We start from the raw sequence: 27,689 nt of genomic DNA on the forward strand, positions 1-27,689 counted from the left end.
ACACAGCCCTGCTCTCGGTCAAGCAACAGTGGTGTCTCCCTGCAGGTGAGTGCACTGCCCTCTCTGTTGGCAGCTTTGGCCACGTGTCTGGCTTTGGCCAACAGAGTGTGAATGAACATGACCTGCACGGGCCTGGCAGAAGCTCTGAGAGCCATTGGTTGGGAGAATGAGCCTCTCATTCTCTCCCTTAGCCAGGGGGACAGCAGTGCCACGTTGGGACTGCTCCTTCCAGCTGGGTCCCAAATTGAGGGGTCATGGAGCAGAACAAGCAATGACCCATAGTTCCAAACATGTAACTTAAATGAAGAATATGTCTGTGCATTTAAGTCACTGGGATTTGGAGGCTGCTTGTTATTACAGAAGAGTTGTTAAGTGGTGGAGTCAGGATCCTAACCTTGGTTTAAGTACCATAATGTTCACCTGTTTCAAATGTCCAATGATTCCTTTTTTTTAAAAAAGATTTTATTTATTTATTTGTCAGAGAGAGAGAGAGAGCACAAGCAGGGGGTACAGCAGGCAGAGGGAGAAGCAGGCTCCCTGCTGAGCAAGGAGCCCAATGCGGGACTCGATCCCAGGACCGTGAGATCATGACCTGAGCCAAAGGCAGCCGCTTAACCAACTGAGCCACGCAGGTGTCCCTCTTTTTTTTTTTTTTTTAAGATTTATTTATTTATTTGAGGGGGGAGAGGCAGAGGGGCAGAGGGAGAGGGAAAGAAACTCAAGCAGACTCCTATGCTGAAAGCGAAGCCTGATGTGGGGCTCAATCTCACGATCCCCGAGATCATGACCTGAGCTGAAACCAAGAGTTGGATGCTTACCCAACTAAGCCACCCAGGCACCCCCAATGACTCCCACTATACGTAGAGTGCAACCATCACCACAATCTAACTTCAGTTTTTTTTTTTTTTAAGATTTTATTTATTTGACAGAGAGAGACACAGCAAGAGAGGGAACACAAGCAGAGAGAGTGGGAGAGGGAGAGGGAGAGGGAGAAGCAGGCTTCCCGCTGAGCAGGGAACCTGATGCAGGGCTCAATCCCAGGAGCTTGGGATCATGATCTGAGCCAAAGGCAGATGCTCAACTGACTGAACACCCAGGCGCCCCTAGAACATTTTCATTGGCCCAAAAAGAAACCTAGTGGAGTCATTTCCCATTCTTACCACCAGTCCCATGGAATAGTGTGATATAAGGTATTTTATTATTTTATGTCTGGCATAGTGTTTTCAAAGTTTATCCATGTTAGCACGTTGCAGCATTTCATTCCTTTTATTTATTTAAGATTTATTTATTTGAGAGAGAAAGAGCGCAGGCACACGAGCAGGAGGGCCAGAGGAAGAGAGAATCTCAGCAAACTCTGCACTGAGCACGGAGCCCGATGCAGGGCTTGATCTCATGGGACTGAGATCATGACCTGAGCCAGAACAAGAATTGGAGGCTCAACTGACTGTGCCACCCAGGAGCCCCACTTCATTCCTTTTAACTGCCAAATAGCATTCCACTGTAGGGCTGTGCCGAGTGTTGTCTGTCTATCCATTCAGCAGTTGATGGATATTTTGTTGTTTTGACTTCTGGGACATTACAAATAATACTGCTATAAATGTTTCTTTTTTTAAGTTGGTAGATTCCACATCAGGCCAAAGGTTGCATATGCAGGGCTGGTACTCAATCCTTCTAATAAAGCGCAGAAATTACAAGAACCCCTGAGACAGCTAAGCAAGTGGCTTGTCATCTTAGGGGACAATGTAACCAAGCCATTCTGTTCTTTCAAGCAACAGTTTTGGCAATAGCCATGTAATTTTGACATCAGATATCAACATTTGCTTTCTGCCAGTTAACAGAAAATAGAGTTTGGGGCGCCTGGGTTGCTCAGTCAGTTGAGCATTCAACTCTTGGTTTCAGCTCAGGTCACGATCTCAGAGGTGTCCCTCTCCCTCTGCCCCTCCCCCTGCTCACGTGCTCTCTCTTTCTCGAAAGTAAATTAATCTTAAAAAAAAAAATAGAGTTCAAAATGATCCCTTTAATGCTAGCTCCCTCCATCCCTGATTATAAAAGAAATAATATATGGGTATTATAGCTGATAGGAAAAGTATAAGAGAGGGGGGGAAATTACCCATAATCTCAAAATGTAGAGGCAATCACTATTAAAATGTTAAATGTTATAAAAATCCTAATCGTCTTTTTGTAGAAATGGAAAAGCTGATCCTCAAATTTATATGGAATTGCAAAAGACACTCAATAGCCAAAAGAACTTTAAAAAAGAACAAAGTTGAAAGACATACTTAGCAATTTCAAAACTTACTACAGAGCTACAATAATCAAAACAGCATGGTACTAATGTAAGGATAAAAATATAGAACAGAATAAAACTGAGAGTCTATAGAAATAAACCTACAGACCTCTGGTCAACTGCTTTCCAACAAGGGTGCAAGACCATTCAACGGGAAAAGAATAGTTAATTCAACAAATGATGCTGGGACAAGTGGATACCCACATGCCAAAAATGAAGCTGCAACCTTACCTCACAGCATGAACAAAAATTAACTCAAAATAAATCAAAGCTTTAAATATAAAAGCCCAAACTATAAAATTCTTAGAAAACACAGGCGTAAATCTTCATCACCGTGGATTTGGCAAATGATTTCTGACACCAAAGGATAAGCAACAAAAGAAAAAACAGCTGAATTAGATTTTATCAAAATTAATTTTTGTGTAAAAAACATGGTAAGGAAGTAAAAGACAACACACAGAATGGAGAAAATAACTGCAAATCACACATCTGATAAGGGATTTATATCCAGAATCCAGTATAAAGAACTCTTATAACAACAACAAAAAGACAAATGACCCAATTAAAAATGGGCAAAGCATTTGGATAAACATTTCTCCAAAGAAGATATAAAAGTGGCAACAAACACATAAAAAGATGCTCAACATCATTAGTCACTAGGGAAATGCAAATTAAAATCATCAGATACTATTTTACACCCACTTAGGATGGCTATTATCAAAAAAGGGTTGGGGTGCCTGGCTGGCTCAGTTGGTAGAGTGCGTGACTCTTGATAGTGGGGCTGTGAGTTTGAGCCCCACGTTGGATGCAGAGATTACTTAAAAATGAAAAAAATTTAAAAAAAGGGTTAAAATTACAAATGTTGGCAAGGGTGTACAGAAATTGGGACTCTCATACGTTGCTGGTGGGACTGTAAAATGGTGCAGCTGCTGTCTATGGAAAATAGCCTGGTGATTCCTCAAAGAGTTAAAACATAAAAGTACCATATGATCTCACAATTCCTGGGTATATGCCCAACGGAACTGAAAATGTGTGTTCAAGCAAAAACTTGTACGTGAATGAATAGTCACAGCAGTCTTATTCACAACAGACAAGAGGTGGAAACAACCCAAATGTCCATAAACTGATGAATGAATAAACAAAATGTGGTATAGCCATATAATATTATTCAGCCATAAAAATGAGTGATATACCGATACATACTACAACATGGATAAACCTGGACAACATGCTAAGTGAACAAAGGCAGACACAAAAGGTCAAATGTTCTATGACTCCACTTACATGAAATGTCTAGCATGGGCAAATCCATAGAGATAGAAGGCAGATTAGTGGTTTATTAGGAAATGAGGGAAAGGAGACTGAGGAGTGACTGCTCAAGAGATACAGGGTTTCCTTTTGAAGTGATGAGAAGTTCTAGAACTAGATGGTGATGATGGTTGTACACCACTATGCATGTACTTAATGCCAGTGAATTGTATGCTTTAAAATGGTTAAAATGATAAATTTAATGTTACATGTATTTTATCACAATTTTTTTAAAAGTTAAATGTTTTCCTAAAATGACACCATGAAATATGAGTGCTTTGGTTAATGACAACCACAGCTATACAAATTATATTTCATTGAGGCTAATAAAATATCAACCTAAAGTTTTTGCTGAATTTTATCAAGTTTTATAATGAATTTTTAATGAATCATGGTTCAGAAACTATACATTTTTCATAATTATTTTTGAAACTAAGTAGCAGCAATGAAAACTGACAAATCTTATTTTCATGCTCATTTGCAAGCCAGCTGGACTTCCAATAAGAGTATAGTCTAGGGGGGCGCCTGGGTGGCTCAGTCGTTAAGCGTCTGCCTTTAGCTCAGGTCATGATCCCAGCGTCCTGGGATCGAGCCCCACATTGGACTCCCTGCTCGGCAGGAAGCCTGCTTCTCCCTCTCCCTCTCCCCCTGCTTGAGTTCCCTCTCTCGCTGTCTCTCTCTCTGTCAAATAAATAAATAAAATCTTAAAAACAACAACAACAAAAAAGGGTATAGTCTAGGGGTGCCTGGATGGCTTAGTCAGTTAAGCATCTGCCTTCAGCTCGGGTCATTATCCCAGGGTCCTGGTATTGAGCCCTGCATTGGGCTCCCTGCTCCGTGGGGAGTCTGCTTCTCCCTCTGCCCACCCCCTCCCCCCATGCTCTTTCAAATAAATAAAATCTTAAATTAAAAAAAAAGAGTATAGCCTAAAATCTTTAAATATGCCATTCTAGGGTGCCTGGGTGGCTCAGTTGGTTAAGCGACTGCCTTCGGCTCAGGTCATGATCCTGGAGTCCCTGGATCGAGTCCCGCATCGGGCTCCCTGCTTGGCAGGGAGTCTGCTTCTCCCTCTGACCCTCCCCCCCTCATGTGCTCTCTCTCATTCTCTCTCAAATAAATAAATAAAATCTTTAAAAAAAATAAAATAAAATAAATATGCCATTCTAGAAGACTACTGGACTTCAAGAGAGGTAAAATGTCATGGTACCTAAAGTTCTATATCCTTGGAAACCCTGTAATAGCCAAAAAGTGTATGCCTCTGGCAGAACCAACCTCTCCAAATACTAATCCCCTATAACCACCCCCAGGAAGTTGGTAACCAGGGAGAGGTTTAAGTCAATGCAGTTCGTAATCAATTGAAAAGCATGGTGTATGTCCCTTGAGAGGGTGCCTCCAATAGGCCTAGAACTCTCTACGGCCACAGGCAGCAGCCAGAAAGCATGAATGGTGGCTGGCCTTGCACAGACCCTCAGTTCATCTGAAGTGAACTAAGGTAGAAGAGCTTTGTCCTTGGCAATGCATACTACCAGGGAGCACTCCTGGAGACACAGAGGAGCTGTGAGGCTGGATCCTTACTTCTAAGGAACGGAATTCTTGGCACTTACCCGTTTGCAGTACCAAAAATCTGGGCCTGGTATATACTCAAGGGTGACCTCTTTGTCATGGATCATTAGAGTTCCCTGTGAAGACAAAGACAGAAGCCATCAACATCAACCCTCAGAGAAACAGAGAGACAGGAAGGCACAGAGAGCCTTTCCAGTCCCCAAGCTGAAACATTTTACAAAGACTGAACCTATTTATCAACAAAAGGAAATGGCTGTTTTAAGCCACAGACTTGGGGCAGTGTGGCAGAGCAAGCTTAAGCTTAGGGAAAGGATGTGGGAAAATCAGTCTTCAGCCTTCGCTCTTGTGGGTCAGGGCGCTGTCCTTAGGCAGGTTAGGCCGAGTCTACTTCTCCAGAGGTATGTAGTGCACGTTCACGAGTCCCAGCAAATCCCCCACCTGACTCGGAGCGAGCACACTAGCAGAAGCCAACTCTTCCTTCTGCAGCTCAGAGGCACAGGAGCCCTCTCAATTATCTTCTTTTCCATGGCTAACTCAAATCTCCTTGGAAAGGCAGGTAGGGCTCTTAACTGTGGTGCCTGAAAACTTTCTTTGGAACACTGGCTGCATGGCAAAAGCCCCCGGAAAAAAAGGTACAACCCCGATGATAGGCAGAACGGAGAAAGGTGAAAGCTTCACGGCAGGTCACGTCCTATGGTAGGACCCTGAATGGCTGATGGTGGCGGCGGCGGCGGCGACGGCAGCTGCATCACTCTGGCTTGGAGCCTACAGAGCGAGCCAGCCATGAGATCTGAGGAGCAACCATTGGCAAATAAGCACTGGGGGGGAAGTCTGGCACAGGAACAGGTGGGGAAAGGGGCTCAATAAGCTTGCAGTTACAGAGCTCCTTTGCCTCTGCATTTTGGAAAAGTCACCAATTCTATTTCCCATCAAGAAAAGGTAAGGCTTAATAAACACTAGCCAGCAGATATGTTAGAGCAGAGAGAGAAAAAAAAAATCTCTGCTTACTGACAAGAGACCCTCACCCACACTGGTAAGTGAACTAACCGAGGATGCGACTCTGGAACTAGCCCCTGCGCTGTGTTCATTCTCCGCCCTCTAGGGTCCTCTGTGTCTCCTCAGACAGGGCTCTGAGTTCTACAAGGCATTTCTTTGCAATTGGACCTCAGTTTCTTGCTTGAATCCATACATCTGTCAAATAATGCTTTACCTCTCTGCTTTTCACACCAAAAGAGTCAAGAGAAATACACAGAATAAAATTATTGTCTTGTCAAAACCAAAGGAAATCTGCCCGCCTACTTAGGTCCTAGAGTCTGGTCTCTGAGAAATTGTTTTGTGGCTTCTTCTCAAGGCTAGAAGATGATGATAACAAAAATGTGCTATCATTTATTAAGCACTTACTCAGAGCCAGCAACTATTAAGTATGTGATCTTATTTAATCCCTTGAATGATCCCATAAAATAACATTATCTCCACTTTACAGATGAGGAAACATGCTCAGAGCCAAGGTCACCCAGATGGTGAAAGGCAGAGCCAGATTCACATGTGGGCTGTAGATAAGGGACCTCCTACTGCATTCATCAACTTGTGCTCTGTCTTAAGGACAAGCAATCTGATCTCAGAAACCAAACCAGGAAAGAGAAGAACTCTGCAGGCAGGGAGGTCAGGGGACTATCACTCTGCCAAGCTCTACCATACAGGAGGTTGGTCAGGACGGTACCCTTCTACCTAGAGGCAGTATATCACATCATTTAAGAACATGGACGCTGGGTCAGGTTCCCTGAATTTGAATCTTGCCACCACCTCATGACCTCCAACAAGGACCTTATTAACTTCTATGTGCTTCAGTTTCCTCATTTGTAAAGTAGGGATAACAGTACCTGTTTCATAAGATGGTTATGAAGATTAAGTAAATTAATACCTATAAAGAGCTTAGCATGAAATATAGTGAGGGCTCAATAAATGTATTTTGACTCCTAAGTGCTCAAAAAGGACTAGCATCAGCAGGTGAGACTAGACAGGTCAAAAAGCCACTCACCTCACCTCATTTGCTTGTCAGGTAATATTTCACAACCCATTTCAATCTACTAAAAGACTAAGCTTTCATAGGAAATGGTCACTGCACGTCAGAACCCGTATCTTTACGCTAGCACTTAGTGTCAGTTGTCAATTGCTGGGCCAGATCTTAGTGTCCAGGCTCAATCTTGCTGGCCTTTTATTACCAGTACCAAGTGCAGTACTTGGCACAGAAAAGGAACCTAATAAGGGCTGTGGAAGGAACAAAAGACTGAATGGATCCAACTATCCCTGAAGACTGGAGTGCTTAGCACACAGTGGCTCTGGAGGGAGGTACTGCTGTCACAGTGCGCATCTGTACACCCTGGCCACAAAACGTGTGGGTTGCCACGTAAAGAGTGAACAGTGCCACAGGCACAAGGCACTACTGCGAACATAGTCATCTGCAAATTTTGATTTCACCACTTGGAGGTATCACTAGACTCAGAAATTTCTGAGGCAAGGAGTCTTTATACTTCTAGTGTGACAAATACGCCGCTCCAGGAACCACGGATGACTTTCGTCCAGGGTAGCAAACTCCTGCCAGGAGCACTCATTAGCATATCTTCCCATTTGAGAAGATTGCCTTTCCCTCATGTGTCACAAAGGCAATGATTTCCAATTCCTCAGAGTCCCCTACAGCTAGGACGGCTTTCTTTTCAATCCGCACGTGGCTAGACATAAGGCTGCCAGGAGACCACTGCTAAAGAATATGAAATGCTTTTAACATCATCGTTGAAGAACAGCCAATTGTTTTAATAAGAATAAACAGAGAAATCACTTGAATGAGAACAATCAGGTTTATCTATGATTTGATTCCCCAGCTGCTACCACATACAGGCTGCCCAGATATACCAAGCATGGGGTGACATACACTATGACCCTCCCTATCCTGGCCAGGCCCTTTCTTCAGATTTCACAGGGTAAAGATCTGCCAGTGTCTCCTAGGGAAGCAGACTGTGGGGAGTTGGATTAATAAATGAGTAGGATAAATAAATATTAATAAATAATAAATCAATAAGTCATTAATGAATGATTTCATCATTTTGGTTGTCCACTTTTGTCTATTACCTACCATCTTCACACATTAGTATTTTTAGTCATCATTTGAATTATTGGATTATTAAGCTACTAAAGCAAAGGAACCATGAAGACCACGAGTCTGATTAACCAGGTCTGGCTCCTAAAGAGGCGTCACCCATTTGAAAGTAGAACCAGAGACACCTCCTTTCTTAGTGTTAGATTAGGCTTAAATTAGATCAAAACCTGCAAAAATTTATCTCCCAAGCCCAAAGCCCTCACTTGACAAAGTCACATATAGGTGTTCCTAAGTATATCCCCGGGGTTCTTAATGTAAAGCTGCAGAAAGCTAGAGATAACTGCATTCCTGAACAGTAAAGCCAGTCAAGTCCATATTCTCCACCTCAGGGACACCAGAGAGGAGCACACTCTGGGTCTGAGGGCAGCTGAACTCAACATCCACATTTCCATTTCCCTTTTCAGCTGCTGTTCCTGGAGGCTTCGTAACTTCATTTTGTGACTGTCAACCTGTGAAAAGGACTTGGGTCAGAGAATTATGGCTCTACCACATGGTCCAGCTGGCTCATAACCAAACCCCAAGAATCCTTTCTTAAGGTACTGGGGAGGTACAAGAGCAAATGGGAAGGGAAGAACATTTCTGGCCAGCAGCTCGGCATGTTTGTTGATGATCTCCCAACACAAGCACGGTCACAATCACATTTTGTACTGAGAGCACGGTTGCTGTGCGACAGAACGGGTCATCCCATTGAAGCATGGAGAGACACAGAGAGGATCAAAAGGCAGGGAGAAAGTATGTGAGCCTTGTGAATACAACTCACACTGAAACATCAGCAATCCCTCCTCGTAGATTTGTGCTTCTTCCAAACACAGGATGGGAGAATCAGGTTACTGGTGGCTGAGAACTGGTACTGTTTATCAGAGATAGTAATCTTTATTCACAAGGCAATTACAGTTTACAAAGGCATTCTTCACAAATGTCACCTAGCTCAATCCTCACAAGTAGGGCATATATAAAACTTACTTCCACATAGGAAAGTATGGCTGGGATACATGGAACAGCCTGCCCAAGATTACAGAGCTACTTAGCAACACATACAGGACCAAGAGTCAGGTTTTCTTTTTGCCATATTGCTTTTCTTTGTTTTACACATCCAGGGAGTCAGCCAACTCGTAATAGTTGCCACACCAAAGATGTGGCTTCTGATAAAAAGATGCATAAAGTCTAAAGAAATTCGCAGGCAATGGCCCCACAGGGATTTTTTAGAGAGACTGTCATAAAGACCCTGCTCCCTGATAGCACTGCCAATCCCCCAAGCTGGCCTGCTCAAGCGGTCTTTGTGTTCTTAAAGCACTACAATTACTTTAAGGCACAGTACCTAACACAAAGAGAGCAGCTAGTAAGCAGGTGCTACCAGCAGTTTCAACAACCCAGCAATCAAATGGACTTGCAGAAAAAGTAAAGCAAGAGGAACCAAATAACAGGTTTAAAACAGATGTACGTCATTCCTCTTGTATAAAAGGGTAGTTTTATAGAAATCTTTTGCAAAGCAGCCAGGCTCATTCTTTCTGGTGCAAGGATATGTTATAGTTCAAACATACAGTAAAACTCGGTATTTCCAAAGGCCAAAACTAAAATGAGACAGAAAGAGGAAAGGAGGAGAGGGAGGAAGGAGGGAAATAGAGGAAGAAACCCTAAGGGAAGCACACAGAAAGCTCTGTGATAACTCTGTAGTAGCTCTGTCCATTGATCTCTATACCCTCTGTTAGACTGGCTTTTCTTTTCTTTTTTTTAAAGATTTATTTATTTGAGGGGGGGTGCATGTACTGGGTGGGGGGGAGGTGGGTAGAGGGAGAAAGTCTTCCGTAGACTCCAAGTTGAGTGTGGAGCTGATACGGACTCAATCTCAAGACCTTGAGATCACAACCTGAGCAGAAACCAAGAGCCAGACACTTAACTGACTGTGCTACCCAGGAGCCATAGACTGACTTTTCACAGAACAGGATCTAAGTCACTTTGTGAGCAGCGGGGAGATAAGACTCTAATGGGATCTCCACTGGAAATAGAATCCCACTTCAGGGTCCAATTTAAAGTTGAGGGGCAAGGAGACACTGCACTCTCAGCTGATACTTCATCTGGATATCTTTTCTTGTCTAGATGAAAGCACAAACATTTTTTCCTGAAATGCTCCTTAGTAATATTTTTCATGGGGCGTCTGGGTGTCTGTCTGTTGGTTAAGCGTCTGCCTTCGGCTCAGGTCATGATCTCAGGGTCCTGGGATCAAGCCCCATGTCAGGTTCCTTGCTTAGCGGGGAGACTGCTTCTCCTTCTCCCTCTTTCCATCCCCTCCGGCTTGTGCTCTCTCTAATAAATAAATAACATCTTTTAAAAATAATAATAATATTTTTCACTACCTGACCAGTTTATCTGTCATTTCCTAAGGGGACACCAACAGCATCTTGCTAAAACCTTATGTGTGCTCCCTGAAGCAGTATGGCTGGCTGTATTTCTTTTCTTTTTTTTTTTTATATATATATTTTTAAAGATTTTATTTATTTATTTGAGAGAGAGAGAATGAGAGAGAGAGAGAGCATGAGAGGGGGAAGGGCCAGAGGGAGAAGCAGACTCCCTGCCGAGCAGGGAGCCCGATGCGGGACTCGATCCCGGGACTCCAGGATCATGACCTGAGCCGAAGGCAGTCGCTTAACCAACTGAGCCACCCAGGCGCCCATTAATTAATTAATTAATTAATTAATTAATTAATTAATTATTTATTTATTTATTTATTTATTTATTTATTTATTTATTTGACAGAGAGAGACACAGCGAGAGAGGGAACACAAGCAGGGGGAGTGGGAGAGGGAGAAGCAGGCTTCCCGCGGAGCAGGGAGCCCGATGCGGGGCTCGATCCCAGGACCCTGGGGTCATGACCTGAGCCAAAGGCAGACGCTTAACGACTGAGCCACCCAGGTGCCCCTAGAGTAACTTAATAAATGTGAACCACTAAAATGCAAATACTTTTGAAACTGTCAGTTTGTTATAATTCTGTATGTTTTTTTTTTTTTCTTCAAGATTTATTTATTTGAGAGAGAGAGAGAGCAGGAGGGGCAGGGGGAGAGAGAATCTGAAGCCGACTCAGTGCTGAGTGCAGAGCCCAAAGCCCAAAATGGGGCTCAATCTCATGACCCTGAGATCAGACCTGAACTGAAACCAAGAGTGGGGCACATAACCGACTGTGCCATCCAGGCACCCTAATTTTGTCTTTTTTTTTTAAAGATTTTATTTATTTGAGAGTGAGCGAGTGAGAGAGAGAGAGCATAAGCCAGGGAAAGAGGCAGAGGGAGAAGCAGACTCCCCACTAAGCAGGAAGCCCGACACAGAGCTTGATCCCAGGCCCCTGGGATCGTCATGAGGCGGACACTTAACTGACTGAGCCACCTAGGCGCCCCAATTTTGTATGTTTTAAAGCAGTATTTCATCCAATGTTGATAAGGACCTCAGCCTAGTTAAGATTTTCCTGGTCAATTAATAATTTATTTCCAAACAATTCTTAGTGGAAGTAGATCGTATTTAGGCATTTTTTTTTATTCTTATGTTAATCCCCATACATTACATCATTAGTTTTAGATGAAGTGTTCCATGATTCATTGTTTGTGCATAACACCCAGTGCTCCATGCAGAATGTGCCCTCCTCAATACCCACCACCAGGCTAACCCATCCTCCCACCCGGAAGTAGATCATATTTGAACACATCTTACTGGTAATCCTCAGAACTCCCTTCAGAATTCAAGCTTCTATAACCTCTGTTTCATTTTTTTTTCTCAGTTGGTTTCAATCACATCATAATGAAATCAAAGTACTCATAAAGTAGAACAGATATAGAAACGAGATACAGCTTGTTCCTTCCTAACAATTTTCTCACTTAGCCCTAAAATAATTGTGGGGTATGCAGGGCAGAGGTTTTAGTCCCAGATAAAAGGGGCTCTCCGCCTACTGAGGCCCTTAGGGCCATTTTCTCCCCACACTGTTGAATACTAGAACACTATTTAACACTCCTGCATATTCTGAAATGACCTTTTAAAAAAAGATTTTATTTATTTATTTATTTATTTATTTATTTATTTATTTGAGAGAGAGACAGGGAGGGAGGGAAAGAGCAGGGGGTGGAACTGAGAGACAGGGACAAGCAAACTTTACACTGAGCACAGAGCCCAATGCAGGGCTCAATCTTGCGACCCTGAGATCATGACCTGAACTGAAACTAAGAGTCGGATGTTCAACTGACTGAGCCACCCAAGCGCCCCGAGATGACTATTGTTCTAGCTCCCCAACACTCATTTCTCTGGAAAAAGTGGACCCTAAATTCAACATATACACATGCTTCATTGTCTAGGTCTCTAAATTGAGTCACTGTAAAGGAAGAAAAGGGAGTTTCTAAAATCAATGTGGTAAATGTAAAGCTTCTTACTTTACTTTGTCTATTGAGTAACATAATCAAACCGTTTCTCTCTCATTTCTTTTTCTTTTTTTTTTAATTTTTAAAAAAATTTTTAAAAGATTTTATTTATTTATTTGACAGAGAGAGACACAGCGAGAGAGGGAACACAAACAGGGGGAGTGGGAGGGAGAAGCAGACTTCCTGCCAAGCAGGGAGCCCGATGCGGGACTTGATCCCAGGACCCTGGGATCATGACCTGAGCCGAAGGCAGTCACTTAACCAACTGAGCCACCCAGGCGCCCTCTCATTTCTTTTTCTTACAGAGCTCATGATGGGACATGGGAGGAATAGCCAAGAGAAAATGCGAGGCCCACAAGTCCTAAGGCACTGCACAGATCACACTGCTGAGCCCACCACAAAGGCTGCAGTGTTTCTCAGGTACCCCCCAAAGAACCAGCAGCTATTCTTCTGGCCTCACCATTGAGGAGATTACTTCTACTGGCTCGTCATCTGCTACCTCCCACCCAAGAACCTTAGGTCTCTTGAAGCTTGTCTCTATTAGCCTCTCTGGCTTCAATGTCCTTGCTCAGACATTTCAAAAAAAAACCCTGCTGACCTACTTTCTGCAGAAACAATGCCCTGAAAAGATGAATAAAACACAATGCCACCAGACTTCTGAACACACACTGCTCAACTGCCATTTTAGGGAGGTAACCACCCACCATTATTTTTTTCTTAGGCAAAAAGCTACAGACCCAGGGCACCTGGCTGGTTCAGTTGGAAGAGCATGCAACTCTTGATCTGAGGATCAGGAGTTCAAACCCCATGCTGGGTACAGAGATTAATAAACAAACAAACAAACAAAAAAAAAAGCTACAGACCCAATGACACTCTGACAGTAGCTACAACACTAAGAATGGAAGCTCTGAGTCAGAAAAGGTCCATTGGGACAGAAGATTAGGACCTAATCCTTATCGGGTCTATTCATTCTCACATGGGAATAAGAGGATTATCAAACTTCAGTCCTAATAAAAACAAGGGGTGGCTTTTCACATTTAAGGCATGCTCAAGTCAAATTACTCCATATTGAGGAAGCAACATTTGCTGATCTATATCATGGCTGCCATTGTAGCAGGTACATATAGAGAATGAGGGAATGATCTCTACACAGGGCAGAAATCTCAGGTAATCCAGGAATTTGAGAGAAGACAAAGCCAAGAGGTCTCTAATGATGCCCCAGCTAGAGCTGTAGCCAAGTGCTACAAAGGCACAGCCCACAGACATCAAGAAACTCTCCCTGATCAAACCTATATGCCCTGAAAATCTAACACAGACTTAACCCTTGGATACCTTTAAACACCCTCAGACCTAAGACATATCATGTATTAAAAGGCATCCTTTATATCTATTTAAAGCTCTCAAAATAACCAAGTGATCATATAATTGAAAATTTCTCCTCTTGGGATGCCTGGGTGGCTCAGCAGGTTAACTGTCTGCCTTCGGCTCGGGTCGTGATCCCAGGATCCTGGGATAGAGTCCCACATTGGGCTCCCTGCTCAGAGGGGAGTCTGCTTCTCCCTCTGCCTGCTGCTCCCCCTGCTTGTGCTCTCTCTCTGACAAATAAATAAATAAAATCTTTAAGGGCGCCTGGGTGACTTAGTAGGTTAAGCGTCTACCTTCGACTTGGGTCATGATCCCAGGGTCCTGGGACCGAGCTCCACACTGGGCTCCCTGCTCGGTGGGGAGCCTGCCTCTCCCTCTCCCTCTGTGCTCCCCGCTCCCCTCTTGTGCTCTCTCTCTCTCTGTCAAATAAATAAACAAAATCTTTAAAAAAATTTCTCCTCTTTGTAAGAAAAACTGGGAAAGAAATTTATTTATTTATTTTTAAAGATTTTATTCATTGATTTGAGAGAGAGTGAGAGAGAGCGAGCATGAGAGGGGGGAGGGTCAGAAGGAGAAGCAGATTCCCCCCTGAGCAGGGAGCCCGATGTGGGACTCGATCCCAGGACTCCAGGATCATGACCTGAGCCGAAGGCAGTCGCTTAACCAACTGAGCCACCCAGGCACCCCAAGAAATATATTTAAAAAGGGCCAGCCTCAAGCAGTGTTAGGAAGCAACTTGAGGTTTCTCTCTCTCTCTTTTTTGAAGATTTCATTTATTTTTTTTGAGAGAAAGAGAGAGAGTATGCGCATGAGCATGTGTACGGGCAGAGGGAGAGGGAGAAGCAGACTTCCCATGGGGCAAAGAGCCCCCAACTCGGGGCTTGATCCCAGAACCTCGGGGCGGAAGAGAGACACTCAACCAAATGAGCCACCCAAATGCCCCTTGAGGTTTCTCTTATACACAATAGCCTGAACGTCTAAATTTTCTAAAATGGTCCCAAGTTCGTGTTCTGGTCTGTTGAAAAGCTGTATGTTAAGCAATGCAAACCGATCTGAGGTTCAGGAAGATGGTCAAGGTTATAACACATGACTGGCTCCTCTCCAACAGACTTTACTGAGATTTCTTTTTGTGAGAAGACTATTCTAGAATTTTAAAGATTAAAAAGCACCTTTACCCCTTCCCTACCACATCCTCATCCCCCCCAAAATTAGAATAGAATATTTATTCGATTTTTGGGGGGTTTTTTTGTTATTTATTTATTTATTTATTTATTTTTAAAAGATTTTATTCATTTATCTGACAGACAGAGACACAGCGAGAGAGGGAACACAAGCAGGGGGAGCGGGAGAGGGAGAAGCAGGCTCCCTGCTGAGCAGGGAGCCCAACGCAGGGCTCGATCCCAGGACCCCAGGACCATGACCCAAGCCGAAGGCAGACGCTTAACTACTGAGCCACCCAGGCGCCCCTGTTTTTTAAAGATTTATTTATTTGAGAGAGCGAGCGAGTGCATGAGTGTGCACGTAGAGGGGGCAGAGAATCTCAAGCAGACTCCGAACTGAGCATGGAACCTGATGCAGGGCTCAATCTCAAGACCCTGAGATCATGACCTGAGCTGAAATCAAGAGTTAGATGCTCAACCAACTAAGCCACCCATGCACCCCTAGCATATGTACTCTTAACAAAATTTTTCTCACAGGTGACTGACTAGGCATGGGGTGGGAGCGTGTTCAGCAGTGAACAAATCCTAACAATGCTCTTGAGCTTGTTTTAAAGCACGAGGACAAGTATACTTTTAAACAAATAAGAAACACATACCTGTATCTGAAATTCTTATAGGAAAAGTACAGAATGGAAAGAATTCTTTAACACTGCTAGAAGTCAAGAGAGACAAAAGGAGAGTGAGAAATTATGCTCAGAGGTCAAGTATGCTGATGGTTCACCAGGTATAAAGTGCACTGTAAGCAGTGCATACAATAGACAAAGCTGGATGTGACCCACAGAGGAGAAAATGAAAAACCACACTTAAGTGAAAAAGCCCAGAAATAAGATCAACATATATTCTTCTTCTTGCTAAGAAAGGCCTAACAGAAATGCTGCATTCTACCTCTGTCTTCTGTAATTCCTCTATGTTTATATGTAGTAAGATTTAGAACAGCTCATGCAGGGCGCCTGGGTGGCTCAACTGGTTAAGCGACTGCCTTCGGCTCAGGTCATGATCCTGGAGTCACAGGATGGGAGTCCCACATCAGGCTCCCTGCTCAGCGGGGAGTCTGCTTCTCCCTTTGACCCTCCCCCCTCTCATGCTCTCTCTCTCTTTCTCAAATAGAACAGCTCATGCAGAAAAATTACATCAAAAGCTGCCCAGGTAAAACACGGTCTTTATCATACTATGACTTCCCTAGCTTCTGCATTCATTGATCTTATATTCAAACTTTTAAAATTACAGAAGTATGCTTTTTATATTTTATTATCTTAAATCTATTTTGTTATTATTTAGTATATTTTTTATTATAAGGATAATTAAGGTTTGGAGAATTAAGTTCTATAAACTGAAAGAATCTGGAATCTGGTTCTTACTCTGGAAAATGAAGAGACTCCAAGGAGTCTCCCAATGCCTATTTGCTGCTTCTTCCCTGGAGGCAAACTCTTTGTTTGTTTTTACGATTTTATTTATTGGAGAGAGACAGCATGAGCAGGAGGGGCAGAGGGAGACGGAGAAACAGATTCCTAGCTGAGCAGGGAGTCCGATGCGGGGCTTGATCCCAGGACCCTGAGATCATGACCCAAGCTGAAGGCAGACGCTTAATGACTGAGCCACCTAGGTGTCCCAAACTCTTCATTAACTGAGTCCATGGCTACCTGGAATAAAGAAGTTTCCCAGACCTCTCTGCTGTTAAGTGTGGCCATGACTAAATTCTGATCAACTGGGCATAAACAGAAATAGTGCTTGCAAAGTCCAGGAAGTATTCTTAAAGTGGAAGGGGGCATGTCCATTTTCATTCTTCCTTCTTTCCTGTTGGTTGGCAAGTCAAAGTGATAGCTGACACTCAAGCAGCCATCTTGACAATAAGGTGAAAGTCACATGTTGAGGACGATAGGGCTACATGATTGAAGGAGCCTGGGTCCCTCAGGATCACAGAACCACCAGAAGAAAACCTGGACAGCTTAGACTTCATTTACATTAGAAAGAAATAAACTCATTTAAGCCAATCTAATCCTAACCAGTACAGATGCTTTTAGAAATTATTGGTGATAGGGGCACCTGGGTGGCTGAGTCGGTTGAGCAACCAACTCTTGATTTTGGCTCAGACCATGATCTCACGGTCCTGGGACTGAGTCCCATGTCAGGCTCCACATTCAGCAGGGAGTCTGCTTGAGGATTCTCTCTCCCTCTCCCTCTTCCCCTGTTCGTGCTCTCTGTAAGATAAACAAATCTTAAAAAAAAATTATTGCTGATAGGCAGAGGTAGGTATTTTGCCCAAAAAAACAGATTATGAAATAAAGGGAAAGCTGTAGAATAAAATAGTTAAGTAGTGGAACCAAAGGTATAAAAAATGGCAATGGAAAAAAAACCCAAAAACCTCATGAGTTTTCTACTAAGCTCTAGTCCTATATCTAATGGTCACCTAAAGGTTCTGCTGTCACCTCACACTCAACATACCTAAAACAATCACCTTCATCCCTTCCTCCCAAATGCCTTTGTTTCCCACATGCTTTATTTCTGTTTAAGGTACTACCATTCTTCTAACATCTGAGTGGCCCTTTGAATCTGCCCTCTCTTTTGCCTTTCTGTTCAATATTCAGTGTTAACAGACCTCAGAGATTCTTTGTGCAAACTCTCTTGCAAACCTCACTTTTCCCTTACATAGCTGCTGCCAGCCACTAGTGCAAGCCATCATCTCTTCACATCTCAACCACTGCACTAGACCCTACAGCCTTCTCCTTTGCAGTTTCTCCCCTCTCCCCTCTAGTTAAGACTATATACTGCCATAAGAAAAGTTTCCCGATGGTGTCACTTTGATATTGCTGTATTCATGTGGCTCTGCCCTGTCTTCAAATTAAAAATCAAATGCAAGTCTCTTGACAAGCTATCTTGCACCAAGTTATTCCTCTCACTACTTCCCAGAGTATGAGGACAACAATCACGCAGGAATTTGAAAGCTGTAACAAACAAGATGTGGCTACCTCTGGTAAGAATAGAAACAGCCATATTACTATTTGCTATCAAAGATGACAGGGTTGAAACCTAATAGAAGTACCAGAATCTGGGAAGTCAAGAAGTGGCTCAGGTTGGAAGGACAAGAGCCTTCTACATTATGCAGAAACTAGAAAGACTGCTAAGAGCTTCTAAAGAAGGAATATGGAGTCAGAAACTATTCAACACGTATTAACCCAGTGAACAAGTATTTATTCAGCACATCACGTGTTGCCAGGTATAGCTCTAAACCATTTCGACAGTGAAGAGAAAAAAAAAGGTGAAAAGGGGCGCCTGAGTGGCTCAGCCGGTTAAGCGGCTGCCTCTGGCTCAGGTCATGATCCCAGGGTCCTGGGTCGAGCCCCGCGTCGGGCTCCCTGCTCAGTGGAGAGCCTGCTTCTCCCTCTCCCCGTCTCCAAGCTTGTGCTCTCACTCTCTCTCTGTCAAATAAATAAATAAAATCTGAAAAAAAGGAAAGAAACAGTCCTTGACCTCATGAACCTTTCAATCTAGAGATGTCCAATTATATCTGGTGGCATGTGCTTTACTGTACATAAATCTTTGCCAGTCATTACCCAGGTACTTTGTCTGGTTTAGCGATTTACTCCTTCATTCCATATTTCTCAGGGCTCCAGTACTGTCTTGAAAATACCTAAGCAAATGCCTGACAAGCGCTCAACCCAAGCACTCAAAAGAGAAACAAGGAGCATTTTCCTAGGCAAGGTGCCCAATCCAATGTTCTCTGATCTTCAAGAGGTCTGTTGAGCTTGGAAACTTGATAGGAATAAACACAAACATGCCTGAGCTGGCACTCCTCCAGTTTGTGGGGAGCCCAACATATCCTGTATTGCTGTGGATTCACATTACACAAGAATCGGGTCAAAGAAAAAAAAAAAAAAGACCTTTACCGTGTACCTTTAAAATAAATACCTCAGAACTAGACAACATGAGCATTACCAGACGCATAGGCAGAAAGAATAAATGTGCTACTTAATAGTTGCAAGATAATCTATAAGGAATGGAAAGAAGAAAATTAGCTATTCAAGTGTCAACTGCAAATCCTGAACATGCCCAAAATCCAAATAACAAAGACAGATCAACATCCAGGGCAGCAAGTACCTGGAGACATCCAGTCAAAAAAACCCCAGTCAAACAAACAAACAAACAAATAAAACACCCCCCAGCCCAAGGGAGAATCCAAAATGGCAATATGAATATCCAAAACAGAAGTGAAACCCGGCCACTGGAACTGTAAGTGGTCCATGTAGTCTACTACACTACTCTAATATGGGACCTAATGAACTACCCATTTGGAGAAAACCCCTAAAAACACCCAAAAGCTTTAGCATTTCCACTCCTAGATATATACCCAAGAGAAATGAAAACATATGCCCACAGAAAAATGTGTACATGAGTGTTCATAGCAGCATTATTCATAATAGCTGCAAGTGGAAATAACCCAAATGTCCATCAATTAATTAGCAGATAAAGAAAATGTGTTACATTCATACGATGGAACACTCAACCATAAAAAGAGATGAAGTACCAATTCATACAGCAACAGGGATGAACTTTGAAAACATAATGCTAAGTAAAAGAAGCCAGTCAAAAAAGTTTATGACTCCATCTATATGAAATATCTTCAACAGGCAAATCTATAGAGACAGAAAATAGACTAGTGGGCCTTTAGAGTGTGGGAAGGGGAAAGTGGAGGGAAATGGAAAGTGATTGCTAATAGGGACAGGGTTTTTTTTTTTTTTTGAAGTAACAGAAATGTTCAGGAATTATATAGTGGTGATGGTTGCATAACCTTGTGAATATACTAAAAATTCCTAAGTAGTTTAAAAGGGTGAATTTTATGGTATGTGGATTTCACCTCCATTAAAATAAAACAGAATAAAAGTTTCAGGGCCGCAAGCAAGACTACTGCCAGGACAAAGACATTTAGTTATTTCATTCCTCCCTCTTTGCCATTCACTGGCTCACTTAACCTGCCTCCACCACACAGCCTCTCAGGGACCATCTTGCCTCCAACCTCTTCTCCTCTAATCACGCCTGCCTCTGCAACCTTCACCTTCCTTATCGAACCCCATTCTTGCCCAAAGCTCTGTTTCCCAAAGACCATATTTAACTGAAAATTAGAGAATTCTGGGGCGCCTGGGTAGCTCAGTTGGTTGAGTGTCCGGCTCTTGGTTTTGGATCAGGTCATGATCTCATGGGTGGTGAGGTGGAGCCCTGAGTCCTGAGTCAGGCTCCAGGCTCAGCAGGGAGTCTGGTTGGAAGATTCTCTCCCTCTGCCCCTCCCCCCACTCAAGTGCGAGAGCACACATGTGCACGCTCTCTCTCTCTCAAATAAATAAATCTTGAAAGAAAAGGAAAATTAGAGAACTCTAACTAGAAAGGAACATCTATTTTCCCAACAAAAAGATGGCCAAAAAGCAATCTGACTGAATTTGAATGAATAAACTTTTAGGGATGTGAATGAACTACTTATACTTAATTTATTATTTTAATTAGTCTTATACACTTAAATTATAAAATAATATGGTCTTAATTACAACCATACACCCAATACCTACACAATTTTTTTCTTTACTTCTTTAAAAAAACAACCAACTAACCCACCCACCCCAGATTCTAGTAGTTGACCTCTGTAAGCATCCAAACCTAGCATGGGCTAAAGTCAGTGATTAATGTATCTTCCTCAAATAATACTTTGTGACTCAAAAGAACTGAGAAAATACTTTAGATAGCAAAGATTTTAAGATCTTAAAAAAAAGGATTCTTTTCTGAGGGATAAATTCTTAGGAAATCCCATCTCATATTTAGGTAATATACTAATTTTCAACATTTCAAAAAAGTCTAGGGATGCCTGGGTGGCTCAGTCGGTTAAGCGTCTGCCTTTGGCTCAGGTCATGATCCCAGGATCCTGAGATCGAGTCCTGCATCAGGCTCCCTGCTTAGCGAGGAGCCTGCTTCTCTCTCAGCCTGCCTTGTGCTTATGCTCTCTTCTCTCTCTCTCTCCTTAACAAATAAATAAATAAAATCTTAAAAAAAAAAAAAGAAAAAGTCTAACAGATGTTCTACATGTATTTACCTTAAGACTAGACAGGGTAACTAAGATGTCCTACCTTTTCTCTCTTAGCTGAATATATATACAGAAATACAAATAACTAGTAACTAAATATGAAAACGTTCTATCTCACTAATAACCTAAGAGAGGAAAATCAAATCATTCCCTTCTTTGCTACACTGGCAACTTTCTTTAAAAAAAATATGAAATAATTTCAAACACACAGAAAATTAGAGAATACAATAACAAATACCGATGTACTGCTACCCAGTATAGTATTTTTTTTTTTTAAGATTTTATTTATTTGACAGAGAGAGACACAGAGAGAGAGGGAACACAAGAAGGGGATTGGGAGAGGGAGAAGCAGGCTGCCCGCCGAGCAGGGAGCCCAATGCGGGGCTTGATCCCAGGACTTTGGGGTCATGACCTGAGCCGAAGGCAGACACTTAACGACTGAGCCACCCAGGCACCCCAAGTATTTTATTAATACTTGGCACTGGTTGGGATACAGGGAGAACAGATAAACTCAAACACTGCTGGTAAAAAAGAATAAATTGGGAAACTTCTAGATGGCAATCTGACTACATTTACCAAGTCATAAAATATACTTACATCTTTTTTTTTTTAAAGGATAATCTTTTTTTTTTTAAAGATTGTATTTATTTATTTGAGAGAGAGAATGAGAGAGAGAGAGAGAGCACGAGATGGGGGAGGGTCAGAGGGAGAAGCAGGTTCCCCACCGAGCAGGGAGCCCGATGCGGGACTCGATCCCAGGACTCCAGGATCATGACCTGAGCCGAAGGCAGTCGCTTAACCAACTGAGCCACCCAGGCACCCAATATACTTACATCTTAATCTGGCAAGTCTACCTGAAGGAAATTCACCTGAAGTAACTAAGGATGTGTGACTATTTAGCTACAAGGGCATTCATCAGCGCATTGTTTAATAAAACAATGACAGACCTCAAAATATCAAATGAAGAACTAGTTAAATCATGGTGATTTATATTACGGAGCATTATAGACCCATCAAAAATGATATGATAAAAATGTATTTAATGATAAGGAAATATGTCCACAACACTTGAAATACAAAGGTTATAAAATCATATGTACAGGGGCGCCTGGGTGGCTCAGTCGTTAAGCGTCTGCCTTTGGCTCAGGTCATGATCCCAGGGTCCTGGGATCGAGCCCCACATCGGGCTCCCTGCTTGGCCGGAAGCCTGCTTCTCCCTCTCCCACTCTCCCTGCTTGTGTTCCCTCTCTTGCTGTCTTTCTGTCAAAAAATAAATAAAATCTTAAAAAAAAAATGTACAAGATTGGGGTGCCTGGGTGGCTCAGTCGTTAAGCGTCTGCCTTCGGCTCGGGTCATGATCCCAGGGTCCTGGGATCGAGCCCCGCATCGGGCTCCCTGCTCGGTGGGAGGCCTGCTTCTCCCTCTCCCACTCCCCCTGCTTGTGTTCCCTCTCTTGCTGTGTCTCTCTCTGTCAAATAAATAAAATCTTAAAAAAAAAAAAAAATGTACAAGATTATCCTACTTTGTAAATATAGTGATTATAGATGATATGTGCACAGAAAAATCTGAAAAGGCACACAACAAAATAACAGTACTCTAATCAATATTTATATAATATGTCATATAACAAGAGAAGAATGCACATCCCTTTCAAGCTTACATGGAACACTCACTAATACAGAAAACATTCTGGGCCACAAAACACAACTTAACAAATTTAAAAGAATAGAAAATCATACAATGTATGCTCTCAGACCATAAAAGAATTCAGCTAAAAGTCAGTAACAGAAAGATAGCTACAAATCCTCAAATACTGGGGAGATTAAACAGCACATTTCTAAGTAACACATGGGGCTAAGAAGAAATCTCTCAAGATAATTTTTTTAAATTTGGAACTAAATGAAACTGTAAGCACAACTTAACCAAATTTGTGGGATGCAGTGAAAGCAGTGCTAGAGGGAAATTTATAGCACTGAATGCACATAGTAAGAAAACATCTATAGATCTAAAATTAATAATCTAAGCTTCCACCTTAGGAAACTAGAACAAGAAAAGCAAATTAAATCCAAAGTAAGCAGAAGAAAAGAAATGATAAAAATTAGAGCAGAGGGGTGCCTGGCTGGCTCTCTTGTCAAATAAATAAAAAAGAAAATCTTCAGTCAAAAGAGCACGCACTTTTGATCTCAGCATTGTGAGTTCATGTCCCACACTGGGTGTAGAGATTACTTAAATAAATAAAACTTAAAAGAATTTAGAGCAGAAATCAATGAAATTGAAAACTGGCAATCCATAGGGAAAAATCAATGAAACCAAAAACCAGTTCTTTGAAAAGATCAATAAAATTGATAAACTAGACATCTAACTAGGCTAAGAAAAAAAGAAAACATATGTTACTAATATCAAAAATGAAATAGGGGCACCACTACTGACTTCACAGACATTAAAAGAATAATAAAGGAATATTATAATTATATGGCCACAAATTTGATAACCTAGATAAAAACGACCAATTCTTTAAAAAAAAAAAACACCATCTGCCAAAACTCACACAAAAAGGAAAAGACAATCTAGATAGGCCTATACCTATTAAAGAAATTGGATCAATAATTGGGCGCCTGGGTGGCTCAGTCGTTAAGCGTCTGCCTTCGGCTCGGGTCATGATCCCAGGGTCCTGGGATCGAGCCCCGCATCGGGCTCCCGGCTTGGCGGGAAGCCTGCTTCTCCCTCTCCCACTCCCCCTGCTTGTGTTCCCTCTCTCGCTGTGTCTCTCTCTGTCAAATAAATAAATAAAATCTTAAAAAAAAAAAAAAGAAATTGGATCAATAATTAATAATCTTCCAAAACTAAAAGCACCAAGCCCAGATGGGTTCACTGATGAAGACTACCAAACATTTAGAAAGAAATTACACTAATTCTCTATAATCTCTTCTAGAAGATAGAAGTAGAGAGAGTACTTCCTAACTCATTCCCTGTGGCAGGCATCATCCTAATACCAAAATCAGACAAAGACAGTATAAGAACTACAAACCAATTATCTCCCATGATTGTAATGCAAAATCTTCAACAAAATAATATCAAATCAAAACCAACGATGTATAAAAGGAATGATACACCACAACCAACTGGGATTTACTCCAGGTATGCAGGACAGGTTCAACATTCAAAAACCAATTAATGTAATACATCACATCAATAGGCTAAAGAAGAAAAAAAAAAATCACATGATCATATCATTAGATGCAGAAAAGCATGTGACAAAATCCAACACCCACTCATAATGAAAACTCCCAGCAGGGACGCCTGGGTGGCTCAGTCGTTAAGCATCTGCCTTCGGTTCGGGTCATGATCCCAGGGTCCTGGGATCGAGTCCCACATCGGGCTCCTTGCTCAGTGAGGAGCCTGCTTCTCCCTCTCCCTCTGCTGCTTCCCCTCTCTCTGACAAATAAATAAAAATCTTAAAAAAAAAAACAAACCCACAAAAACAAAAACTCCCAGCAAACTAGGAATAGATGGGAACCTCCTCAACTTGATAAAGAACACTGAAAAAAAAAAAAAGAATAGCAGTACAGAGTTTACTGGAGATGTTAACTCTTCCTTTTAACTTGTGTTTTCCACTTTTTCTACAGAGTGAATAACAACCACACTGAAGAGCAGATGCGGTGGTGAGGAACTAATGTAAGTAACTTTGGAGATTATATACTCACAGGCTGAAGACAAAAAGAACTGTACTGCCCTACTGCACTCCAGTTTTTCACAGGGGTAAGAATGAACAATTCTGAAACTACTTTATGTGTACTCTAGGACTGAGAAAATAAGTAAATACATTGTAGATAATGAGACCTAGGGTTTTCACTGCTAGGGAAGGGAATTATAATTAAGGCTGAGGTAAAGCTGGATGAACTCTGTGGTACTGGATTGGAATTGGAATTATCATGAAATCATGGTTTTTAATATATATGACATATACTTTTTAGTTCTGTTCACTAAATAAATAAGGGAGAAGGGATGGCTCTTCCCCATAGTAGAATTCTAACAAATGTGTAAGGAATGATGGAAATAGCAAATTACCATTACACAAACCCCACAGTAATAACTGTTACAAACAAGACTCATTGGTGGATGGGGCGCCTGCGTGGCTCAGTCGTTGGGCGTCTGCCTTCGGCTCGGGTCATGATCCCAGGGTCCTGGGATCGAGCCCGCATCGGGCTCCCTGCTCGGCGGGAAGGCTGCTTCTCCGTCTCCCACTCCCCCTGCTTGTGTTTCCTCTCTCACTGTGTCTCTCTCTGTCAAATAAATAAAATCTTAAAAAAAAAAAAAAGTGTATCCAATAATAAAACTGTGTTCTTTCTTTAAAAAAAAAAAAATTTAATCACAAGAAAACAGACAAATCCAAATTGAAGATGTCCTATAACTGACAGTACTCTTAAGAAGTCAAGGTCATGAGAGACAAAGCCTGAGGAACTATCACAGAGAAAAAAGGGACAGGACAACTGAATACTACATGTGATCCTGGATTGCATCCTAAACCAGTGGGACAACAAGCAAAATGTGATAAAGTTCTGTACATAATATTGTATCTATGTTAACTTCCTGGTTTTGATGACTGTGCTATGAAATGTATCAGTGGGGGCACCTGGTGGCTCAGTGGGTTAAGCAACCGGCTCTTGATTTCGACTCAGGCCATGGGGTGTGATAGAGCCCCACGGCAGGCTCCATGCTCACTGGGGAATCTGCTTCTCTCCCTCTCTCTCTTCTCAAATAAATAAATACATCTTTAAAAAAAATAAGAAAGAAATGTACGAGTGAAGAGTGGTATTCCTTTTCCTTTAAAAAAAATATTTTATTTATTTATTTTTTAAAGATTTTTATTTATTTGACAGAGACAGCGAGAGAGGGAACACAAGCAGGGGGAGTGGGAGAGGGAGAAGCAGGCTTCCCGCTGAGCAGGGAGCCCGACGCAGGGCTCAATCCCAGGACCCTGGGATCATGACCTGAGCCGAAGGCAGACGCTTAACCATCTGAACCACCCAGGTGCCCCTCATTTATTTATTTTAGAAAGAAAATGCGTGTGTGCAAGCCAGGGGAGGGGCAGTGGGAGAGAGAGAGAGTTTCAAGCAGACTCCCCGATGACTGTGAAGGCCGATATAGGGCTCGATTTCATGAGCCATTATGACCTTAGCCAAAATCAAGAGCCAGACAACTGACTGAGCCACCCAGGCACCCTTGGTATTCCTTTTTTTTTTTTTTTAAACTTTATTTATTTAAGTAATTTCTACACCCAACATGGGGCTTCAACTCACGACCCCAGGAGAGGCAGAGGGAGAGGGAGAAGCCGACTTCCCACTGAGCAAGGAGCCTGACATGGGGCTCAATCCCAGGACCCCAGGATCATGACCTGAGCCGAATGCAGATGCTCAACTCACTGAGCCACCCAGGCACCCCTAAACATTAAAAACTTTTAAACAGTCTCATCCCACTGGAACATAAGGAAATGTGTCCATTTTATTCATTATTAAATGTATACTACCTAGCCCAGGTCCTTGCACGTGGGAGGTGCTCCATATCCACCATGTTAATAGAAGTTAAAATGAGTTGCTTCTGTTATTTCCAATGGGATTCCAGATGGATCAATCAGTATTACCCGGCAGAGTAGGTCCCATTTACAGCAAAGTGCTATTATATTAAGATAAAATATATGCATTTTTTACTTTGAGTTTAGTCTCTATAACTAGTTCAGACTGCTGGCTCCAGTTACTTGGCTCTGTAAAATCTTCTAAAATAAAGCTAAATGAAAAGATGATCCAGAGACTTCAAATGTTTGATACATTATAACTAAGGGCTATGAAAATCAGCACCCACATTTAAAATATTCCCTGGAAAACTATCTGACATATGAAGTACAATTTGTTTAGAGAACTCTCAACTTGTTTGGTTTTTCTAGTAACTGCTACCAAATGTGTGTAATCTGCTGCCCACCCCCATATCCCACAGGTATGTCTCCTGAATAAGAGTATCTTAGTCAAGTCACAGGCTGAATCTAAAAATCATCTTTGATGGTCAATACCTCAAACAGGTCTCATTCCTTTTTAAAAAAATTATTTAATTATTTATTTGTCAGAGAGAGAGAGAGAGAGCGTGTGAGCGAACACAAACATGGGGAGTGGCAGGCAGAGGGAGAAGTAGGCTCCCTGCTGAGCAGAGTCCAATATAGGACTCGATCCCAGGACCCTGGGATCATTACCTGAGCCAAAGGCAGCCACTTAACCGTTTGAGCCACCAGGCAGCTCCCCATTTTTTTTTTAAAGATTTTATTTATTTATTAGACAGGGAG

At 42.2% G+C, this 27,689-nt stretch overlaps 1 protein-coding gene across 8 annotated transcripts in view; it reads right to left on the reverse strand.

The window, feature by feature from the left end:
- RBM6 (RNA binding motif protein 6) overlaps nucleotides 1-27,689 on the reverse strand; it is a 107,869-nt gene that overhangs the window by 17,009 nt on the left and 63,171 nt on the right. For 6 of the 8 annotated variants that reach the window (XM_064595808.1, XM_045862338.3, XM_064595804.1 and 3 more), the window contains one exon: nucleotides 5,200-5,274. In XM_064595808.1, the coding sequence (XP_064451878.1) occupies nucleotides 5,200-5,274 (75 nt within the window). Of the gene's footprint in view, nucleotides 1-5,199; nucleotides 5,275-6,205; nucleotides 6,373-9,072; nucleotides 9,097-27,689 lie in introns of those variants that run through there. The other 2 variants (XM_054504744.2, XM_054504745.2) reach the window with 2 other exon arrangements.

This window comes from Mirounga angustirostris, unplaced genomic scaffold, assembly GCF_029215605.1.
Source record: "Mirounga angustirostris isolate CCGP_5_RB_7025 unplaced genomic scaffold, mMirAng1.0.hap1 SCAF_1, whole genome shotgun sequence".
Classification (NCBI taxonomy): domain Eukaryota; kingdom Metazoa; phylum Chordata; class Mammalia; order Carnivora; family Phocidae; genus Mirounga; species Mirounga angustirostris.